The 8,839-nt window shown below is 44.8% G+C and overlaps 2 protein-coding genes and 1 long non-coding RNA gene across 3 annotated transcripts; 1 reads left to right on the top strand and 2 right to left on the bottom strand.

Annotated features, from left to right (window-relative positions):
• The first annotated feature begins 150 nt into the window (after nucleotides 1–150).
• On the top strand, nucleotides 151–2,398 carry LOC107756718 (uncharacterized). The gene is made up of 2 exons (XR_001641857.1): nucleotides 151–841; nucleotides 2,126–2,398. It is a non-coding gene; the product is annotated as an uncharacterized LOC107756718 (long non-coding RNA).
• A 77-nt stretch (nucleotides 2,399–2,475) lies between these two features.
• On the bottom strand, nucleotides 2,476–4,767 carry LOC107756715 (40S ribosomal protein S17-like). The gene is made up of 4 exons (XM_016573928.1): nucleotides 4,642–4,767; nucleotides 3,838–3,989; nucleotides 3,022–3,165; nucleotides 2,476–2,494 (listed from the first exon to the last, which is right to left on the bottom strand). The coding sequence occupies exons 1-4, from the start codon at nucleotides 4,642–4,644 to the stop codon at nucleotides 2,476–2,478; spliced, it is 318 nt and encodes a 105-aa protein (XP_016429414.1). The 5' UTR covers nucleotides 4,645–4,767.
• A 1,690-nt stretch (nucleotides 4,768–6,457) lies between these two features.
• pclaf (PCNA clamp associated factor) lies at nucleotides 6,458–8,094 on the bottom strand. Its single transcript, XM_016573930.1, has 4 exons — nucleotides 7,968–8,094; nucleotides 7,225–7,311; nucleotides 6,697–6,874; nucleotides 6,458–6,615 (listed from the first exon to the last, which is right to left on the bottom strand). Exons 1-4 carry the CDS (start codon nucleotides 8,011–8,013, stop codon nucleotides 6,579–6,581), a joined length of 348 nt encoding a protein of 115 aa, XP_016429416.1. The 5' UTR covers nucleotides 8,014–8,094; the 3' UTR covers nucleotides 6,458–6,578.
• Between the last annotated feature and the right edge of the window lie 745 nt (nucleotides 8,095–8,839).

The raw sequence follows: 8,839 nt of genomic DNA, 5'->3' as shown, positions 1-8,839 counted from the left end.
TGTGTGAGTGAGAGTGTGTGTGAGTGAGTGAGTGAGTGAGTATATTAGTGTGTGTACGTGTATATTAGTGTGTGTGTGTGTGAGTGTGTGTGTGTGATTGTGTGTGTGTGTGTGTGAGAGAGAGAGAGAGAGTGTGAGTGTATGTGTGTGTGTGAGAGAGAGAGAGAGTGTGTGAGTGTATGTGTGTGTGTGTGTGAGCAACACAAACTGCTAGTTGGTGTTTTTGACAGGAAGCCCACCCGAGTCCCTCTGCATGAAGCCCCGCCTCTTTCGCCCCACCATCCAATCAGATTCTGCAATGGAGCGGTTTACAAACCTCATCTCTCTCTCTCTCTCTCACACAAACACACACACACACACACACTGCCCTGGGAAATATGAATCCAGAAGACAAAGAGACGCTTGGGTTTGTGGCGCCGTTGACTGTTTCCCGTCTGGATTAATGTTTTGACTCGAAGCTTCGATTCCTGATTCTGTGGCGGCGCTCTGCTCTTTCTCCGGCAGGACGGCCGTCGTGCTCCGGGGCCGCACTTGTGTTCATACTTTCTGTTCAGGGAAACGTACCGATGTACAGACATCCAGCGAACTGTCCAAAAACTCGCAACTGCTTGAGCGCAAGATAAACACGCGGTCGTCATGGAGATGTGCCGCAGCCGTTTCTGTGGCCACACGCTGCTCGAAATACATCTTCATCATCATCATCATCGTCGTCACAGTTAGTCCACTTGCCTATTTTCGCAATAAAAGTAGATGGTGAAATATTTTTAAAAATATTTAAATTAATTTAAAAGAAAAGCAGTTCTCTGATGTTGTGACAGTGACAGAGTTTAGTCGTAACAAGGTGATTGTGTTTCGTCTATTCTGAGATGTTTTATTTCCTTTGTTTTGGTTTTAGTTCAGTTGTCTCCTCCTTCATGACATTGCCTCATGCTGCTCTGTGAGGACTCGTGTGACAGTCATGGATTTTATTGAAGATATTTGCAATAATAGCGATTACGCTGATGAACTTTTGCACCGGAAGCTCCTGATGTGTCTCACGCTGACTGTTCTTCCCAACTCCACAACTGCGTTCTTGTTTTTCATGACAGATTTAATAAAGTTGTAAATTAATGGATCACATTGCCTGAACATTTCCACCGTTCTTGCTCTGCATGCGAGTTCATTTATGATGAGCAGTGCTCCAGCTGTCGGTTAGTTAGTGTCGTGTTCCCTAGTTTAACGCGCGAGTAAAAAGCACACAAACATCCTTGGACTCCTTTATTCTCTGACTCCACGATGCCCCCTCGTGGCCGGAAACAGTATTAGGAATCAAACCATGTAAAATATTGTCATGTAGTTTCACTCATAGATTATCCCACAGTTAGTAGTCAGTACTGTTCCTGTACTGCTATGCTCTGAAAGTACACTGCGCTGGTGATGAAGAATAGCACTGTGTGTGAGAGAGAGAGAGAGAGTGTGTGTGTGTGTGTGTGTGTGTGTGAGCAACACAAACTGCTAGTTGGTGTTTCTGACAGGAAGCCCACCCGAGTCCCTCTGCATGAAGCCCCGCCTCTTTCGCCCCACCATCCAATCAGATTCTGCAATGGAGCGGTTTACAAACCTCATCTCTCTCTCTCTCTCTCACACAAACACACACACACACACACACTGCCCTGGGAAATATGAATCCAGAAGACAAAGAGACGCTTGGGTTTGTGGCGCCGTTGACTGTTTCCCGTCTGGATTAATGTTTTGACTCGAAGCTTCGATTCCTGATTCTGTGGCGGCGCTCTGCTCTTTCTCCGGCAGGACGGCCGTCGTGCTCCGGGGCCGCACTTGTGTTCATACTTTCTGTTCAGGGAAACGTACCGATGTACAGACATCCAGCGAACTGTCCAAAAACTCGCAACTGCTTGAGCGCAAGATAAACACGCGGTCGTCATGGAGATGTGCCGCAGCCGTTTCTGTGGCCACACGCTGCTCGAAATACATCTTCATCATCATCATCATCATCGTCACAGTTAGTCCAGTTGCCTATTTTCGCAATAAAAGTAGATGGTGAAAAAATATTTAAAATATTTAAATTAATTTAAAAGAAAAGCAGTTCTCTGATGTTGTGACAGTGACAGAGTTTAAGGTGATTGAGGTGATTGTGTTTCGTCTATTCTGAGATGTTTTATTTCCTTTGTTTTGGTTTTAGTTCAGTTGTCTCCTCCTTCATGACATTGCCTCGTGCTGCTCTGTGAGGACTCGTGTGACAGTCATGGATTTTATTGAAGATTTTTGCAATAATAGCGATTACGCTGATGAACTTTTGCACCGGAAGCTCCTGATGTGTCTCACGCTGACTGTTCTTCCCAACTCCACAACTGCGTTCTTGTTTTTCATGACAGATTTAATAAAGTTGTAAATTAATGGATCACATTGCCTGAACATTTCCACCGTTCTTGCTCTGCATGCGAGTTCATTTATGATGAGCAGTGCTCCAGCTGTCGGTTAGTTAGTGTCGTGTTCCCTGGTTTAACGCGCGAGTAAAAAGCACACAAACATCCTTGGACTCCTTTATTCTCTGACTCCACGATGCCCCCTCGTGGCCGGAAACAGTATTAGGAATCAAACCATGTGAAATATTGTCATGTAGTTTCACTCATGGATTATCCCACAGTTAGTAGTCAGTACTGTTCCTGTACTGCTATGCTCTGAAAGTACACACTGCGCTGGTGATGAAGAATAGCACAAACCTCATCTCTCTCTCTCTCACACACACACACACACACACTGCCCTGGGAAATATGAATCCAGAAGACAAAGAGACGCTTGGGTTTGTGGCGCCGTTGACTGTTTCCCGTCTGGATTAATGTTTTGACTCGAAGCTTCGATTCCTGATTCTGTGGCGAGACACAGAGAGAGAGAGAGACGGAGAGACACACAGACAGACGGAGAGACGCACAGACAGACGGAGAGACACACACACAGCCGGAGAGAGACACAGACAGACGGAGAGAGAGACAGACAGACGGAGAGAGAGACAGAGACGCACAGACAGACGGAGAGAGAGACAGAGAGACGGAGAGACGCACCTCGGGCACGTAGTTGTCTCTGCGCTCGCGCTCCTCCTCCTGCAGCTTGATGGAGATTCCTCTGACTGGACCTCTCTGGATGCGCTTCATCAGGTGTGTGACGTACCTGCAGAGAAACACTCGTCATTCACACTCCGCTTTACACTAGCTGTACTTTCACTGAAACACGTGTGAGCCTGCAGCACAAAAGCAGTCTTAAGCAGCCCAGGTATATTTGTAGCAATAGCATACATTGTATGGGTCAAAATTATCAATTTTTCTTTTATGCCAAAAATCATTAGGATATTAAGTAAAGATCATGTTCCATGAAGATATTTTGTAAACTTACAGAAGATGTATAAATCTCAATTTCAAAAAATTGACCCTTATGACTGGTTTTATGGTCCGGGGTCACACATCACTGATGGACACAGCAAGGGGTGATTAGCCAGCGCTCCGTTACCAATATCCGTCTCTCTGCTTTAATCAAGCTTCGTTATGATGAAATAGGGAACTGATCAAAATGAAGTGAGTTTATGATTAAAACAAGAACAAATATCTGCCGGTGTGCTCTGAAAAATCAGCTTCATTCAAAGGGAAACAGGTTTTCATTCCCCACTGACAGATCTTAGCTCTTATTTGGTTTATCTGATGTGTCCGAGCGCATCTAAGAGACGGAGAAACCCTGAGCGAGACACTGAAACGCTTCAGACTGACTCCAGCTCATCTCTCCTGGATCACTGACGCTCTATGGAGTGCTGCGGTGTCCCAGCATGCAGTGCGGCTCGGCTCGGCTCACCCGGCGATCTTGTTGCGCAGCTTCTTGCTGGGGATGATGGCGATCTCCTCGCACACACGCTTGTTGGTGTGGAAGTCGTTACCCAGCCGGGTGTAGTACTTCTCGATGATGACCCGAGCGGCCTTCTTCACCGTCTTGGTCCTGACGCGGCCCTGCGGACAAACACAGCCCATAAACACACGTATAACAGCTCACAACCGTCAGTCATACACATATAATAGCAGCAGAGCGAGAGTAAGCCCCGCTCACACCAATAACAAGTTCTAACAATCTTTCTCAATATTACAGAACTATAACGATAAAGTCGCACGATCTTGTCCAGCTGATGAACGATACAAACACTGACAACCAATCAGAACCCACCCTGCGGTCACGAGCTGGAGAATTTAAAGCGACAGAATAAACACGAGATCGTTCGCTGGTGTGGACGCTAATATCGTTATCTTTCGCTCGTGTGTGAACGGGGCTTTAATGCTAGTGTCTGCTAGCTGCGGTGCATTATGGGCCGACCAGAAGCGCTCTACAGACCTGAACCGGTCAGATCCTCAATATCTGATGAGGTGTATCGATTAACACGCGTTACTGTGAAACACACTCGCAGTGCTAGAGTATTACTGTGAGCGGAGCGGCTCGCGCTCTTTTATCGCGTTTGAATCTGTCGCGCCGCTCATCTGTCGCGTCATACTCACACACACGCGCGCCAAACAAACCCCGCGTCACACTCCTCCGTCTGCGTTCATGAACCGAGCGGAGAAAGAGCAGGATTACAGCAGATTATCAGGAGTCAAACAATCGGATACCCACCATGATGATCCGGAGAGCGGAAGAGAAAGAAAAAGAGCCAGACCGGAAGTCGAGCCGCGCGAGCGCCACGCACTGACCCCCAGCGGCGGAGGAGCGACACTGCAGCTTCTTCTTCAGGTTATATAGAGCTCCACAGCTGTCCGGAGCTCCCAGCACTAACACCGCAGTAAACACAGTAAATCACAGTAAATACAGGCAGGGATGGGCAGTATTTCAGATACATGTATTTAAAATACGTATTTGAAATACAAAATACTATTTTGTATTTGAAAGCCTTCGGCAAAAATCAAAAGTAATTTGTATTTAAATACATTTAAGATTAGTATTTTTGTATTTTCAAAATACATAAAATACTGTGTGCCAGTCACCCTCTTTAACACCCTCTTTAACACACTTTGATATAAAGTGTGAATCGACGGACAAACATTGTTCACTTGTTCACAAACATCAGTGTGTTGGTGAAGAGAGAGATCAAATAGGCCAATTGATGGAAGGTTTGTGAAGAAACTTCATGCTCCCTTGTAAAAGTATTTTTTAGTATTTTTAAAATACAGTAGTTTATTTTGATACTTTGTGTGGCTGCTGTATTTTGTAGTTTATTTTGATACACTTAAAATTAAGGTATTTTATTTTAAAATATATTTTGATGTATCTTTGCCCAACCCTGATTACAGGTCTGCTCCCAGAAGCATTGATTTCTGTGTTTGCTGATAGCACACTCTGACCTTGCTATTTCAGTAGAAACACTTCTGTATAGATATCTCATTTCTGCAATGCACTATAAAACTATAACTCTCATTAATATGAGTTTTATGTGTATCTCTAAAATTTGGTTTAGGTACATTTCTCTAATTATACTGCCAAATCTAATATAGAAAAAAAAAAAGACTTATGTACAAAGATATATTAAATTAGCCCTCTTATTTGCCATTAAGAAGTGCAAATGTGAGATTTGACTGAACACACAGAATCTGACTGAAAACACTGAACAGCAAGAAGCAAATAAATCCAGCAAAGAAACGCTTTTCGTCAGTGGAGTCCGGTGTTTCGCTCAAAAACAGGTATTTGTGCAGATATAAATGCATTTTGAGTGAATAGCTTTCACATGAGAGTGATTTAATGCAAGCTAATGTCAGCATTAACCCTTCACACAACTGCAGACACGCAGGAGAGAAGAGAGACTGCAGACGAACAGCATTCATCAGCTTCTGTTCAGCAGAATCACATCAAACTATCTGAAACCGTGGCTTTCAGCCATTAAATGCTGATGGAAACATGTTTAATGGTAATATAAGAATACGTCAATTCCCATTTCTGATCAAATTAAACGATAAAGCTCCTTTAATAAAAAGTGGGCTTGTCATGATGAAACGCTGATTAATAAGTAAAAACAAATTCTTTGTATTGAGCTCAATTCAGTTTGACAGCTGCTGGAGTTTATTTTAACAAATTCAAACATCTAATGTTCATTTTAGCTTACACAAGTGTGGTCAGTCGAACTCCGAGCTCCTGGATTATGTTAGATTAATCTGCAGTCATGCTTGAGGAGATGAGCAGGCCTTCATCAGTCCGAGTGTTTCTTACTAACCAGGAACACAGACCACCACCAAACTCACGCTTTATCACAGATCCAGCACTACTGACTGTAGCAGCACATTCTGAACACTAAACTCCAGACATGACTGGATTTCTACACGACTGCTTATTTAAACCCACGAACACTTAAGACACATCTGTAACCAGACACTCTTCATGCAGCGGCTCGCAGGTTTAATCTGACTGCATTCACTCACTGTAGAGATCACACCAACACAACTCTGAACAATCCTTTTATTAAACCTCTGTACAAAACAAACCAGACATCCTATTAAAAGTATTTACAAAGATTTACACTAAATAGTCAAGCATGAAAGAAACATGTAAACTGAATAAAGAGATTAATCCTCCTCCTCGTCGTCGATGATGGGTCTGGACCTGAAACACAGAGAGAACACGGCTCAGTCTCGCTCGAACCCTGCACTGCAGACAGGAAGAGGAAGTGCTCCGAGCACTCACTTCCTGGGCGCTTTAGCCACGCCGCTGCCGCCGGCCTCCTCCTCATCATCAGACGCAGGGTGAAGGTTCTCCTTCTCTGGTTTCCGGCTGGGGCCGCCGAAGAAGTCTCCGATGCCCTTCTGCCACGTGGGTGTGGGCCGCGGACACACAGGGTTCCCGCCCGCGTATTTACCCTTAGCTGAGCAAGACAAACATGCTTTAATGCCAACATCTGACACGGAGCAGGCACGAAACTCACTTTACTGAAGCTAACATGAATATAGAGCTACTGACAGGAACACTGACGCAATAGACAATCAATATTAAATACACAACTCCTACTACACACTTCATACAGCAGAACTGAATTAGTTTGCATTATTGACACTAAAGCTTCTTTGACACAATGTGTATTGTATAAAGCGCTGTATAAACACAGCTGGCGTTCTCTTCACCAGCAGCAGAACACAGCACGCCTCAGCTAAACTCTGGAAGTGACGCAAGACGCCAGAACGCGTCTCATTTAGAGCTCTGCGTGCGCGCACTCACCTGGCGTGCCCGACTGCGCGCCGCTGCTGTGCGCGTTCACGAAACCGGAAGCGCCGAGGGACTTCCGGGGCGCGGAGGCGGCAACAGCTGAAACAAACACATAGAAAATTATTTATTAACATTTAATAAACACAGCACAACACGAGGCGCGCCGTCAGAAACAAGGTAATTCCGCTTCCGGAGCGCTTCATCGTGACGCGACGCGGATGAATGTGAAAGTGGCGCCATTTCATTCAGTCCGAATTAAACTCCTTTAAAAACAAACCTCACTGGCATTCACTAGCTTTAATGTTCAAACAATAATGAGACGATTCAGCTGGAAAAATACTCCTTTAATGACTCATCGGTGTTATATTAACAGTAGCATCAGTGTTTAACGCCAATGGTTGCTAGACAATAAACACAACTGCGGTAAATGTTTCCAGATTAAATCGTTCATTTAGGTATAAAAGCGTTTTTCCCCTCATAAAGACAGCATAGTACTGTAACTGAATCAGTCAGCGTGTGCTCATGCTCGAGTCGCAGCAGATTGGCGGGAGATGATGACTGATAAAGACATATACTCATATTCATCAAAATCCACATAAACACACGCAGAAAGCCGAACGCTACTGCTAACACTTACAGCATCGACAGAAAGAACAGAGCGAGCGGGTTTTAGCGCGCTACAAAGGCACGGTTATCACAGGAGCTTCTCCTTCAGTCTGAGCTGATGTGTAGTGGGTTTGTGGGGTTTCTCTCACCTTTCCTGTACGCGCCGGGAACGCTATCAGCTTTAGTTCGCACCATCGCGCGGTTTCTGCGAATGAACGCCGGACAGGACCGCTCGCCTCAGCAGAACTGAAGAAATAAAGCGAGCGTTTCCCGCCGTCTTTTTAAAAAAGCAGCCAGGTCGCGTGACGTCACGGAGCGCCAGCCAATAGGTGGGCGGGAATCCGGGACACGTGACTGTGGTCTACGCCGCTCCCATTTTAAAGGACTGAAACGCTTCCATGGTAACGGTAGTGTCTCAGGGTTAGTGAACGAGTGCGCGATTTATTCACCGATGACGTCACGCGCGGAAATGGAGGCAAAAGGGACCGAAGCGGATTCATTCAAAACGGCGCGAAGCTTGAGCTGTTCACAAACCTTTACAAGACTCCGTCCAAGAACACATTTATTACAGTTATTAAACCGTTATGTGGCGCTACTGATTCAGATGCGGCGCATTTAGTCTCGAGTAGCGAAACAAGCAGCTCAGTTTCAGACCAGTCTTATATACAGTATAAACAGGATTTTATGAGGATTTAGAGGAAGCACGCGTGTATTCAAAGCCTACAGAATATTATTTCCACTGACAAACTACAATATAAGAAGTTGAGAGAGCTTGAAATAGTAAGAACGAGAAAGGTGTAAAAATACAGTCTACTGTTGAAAAGGTGGTCCTCTGATTAGGGCCCATCATCCTTTTTATTGATTCCCAAATTCAATTTTCCAGTCAAAAATGACCAGATAACACCAGAGGGTTAATATATATGTATTAATTGTATTTATTGTAAGTGTGGTTCATTAGTTTCAGGATGAGCTGATGGACGGCCAGGTGAAAGTGTTAGGAGTGTTCATCTGTGCTTCAGAA

The sequence above is a fragment of the Sinocyclocheilus rhinocerous genome, unplaced genomic scaffold (genome assembly GCF_001515625.1).
Source record: "Sinocyclocheilus rhinocerous isolate Xijiao unplaced genomic scaffold, SAMN03320098_v1.1 scaffold1795, whole genome shotgun sequence".
Lineage (NCBI taxonomy): Eukaryota > Metazoa > Chordata > Actinopteri > Cypriniformes > Cyprinidae > Sinocyclocheilus > Sinocyclocheilus rhinocerous.
The sequence above is the reverse complement of the archived record's forward strand: the minus strand, read 5'-3'. Positions and strand labels throughout refer to the sequence as shown.

Coding starts and splice junctions, on each gene's coding strand:
- LOC107756715 (XM_016573928.1), bottom strand. Junction 3,166..3,837: donor CTGCGCAACAAGATCGCCGG/GTGAGCCGAGCC, acceptor GTTTCTCTGCAG/GTACGTCACACACCTGATGA.
- pclaf (XM_016573930.1), bottom strand. CDS start 8,013: ATGGTGCGAACTAAAGCTGATAGCGTTCCCGGCGCGTACAGGAAAG. Junction 7,312..7,967: donor TCCCGGCGCGTACAGGAAAG/GTGAGAGAAACC, acceptor TGTTTGTTTCAG/CTGTTGCCGCCTCCGCGCCC. Junction 6,616..6,696: donor GTGGCTAAAGCGCCCAGGAA/GTGAGTGCTCGG, acceptor TCTGTGTTTCAG/GTCCAGACCCATCATCGACG.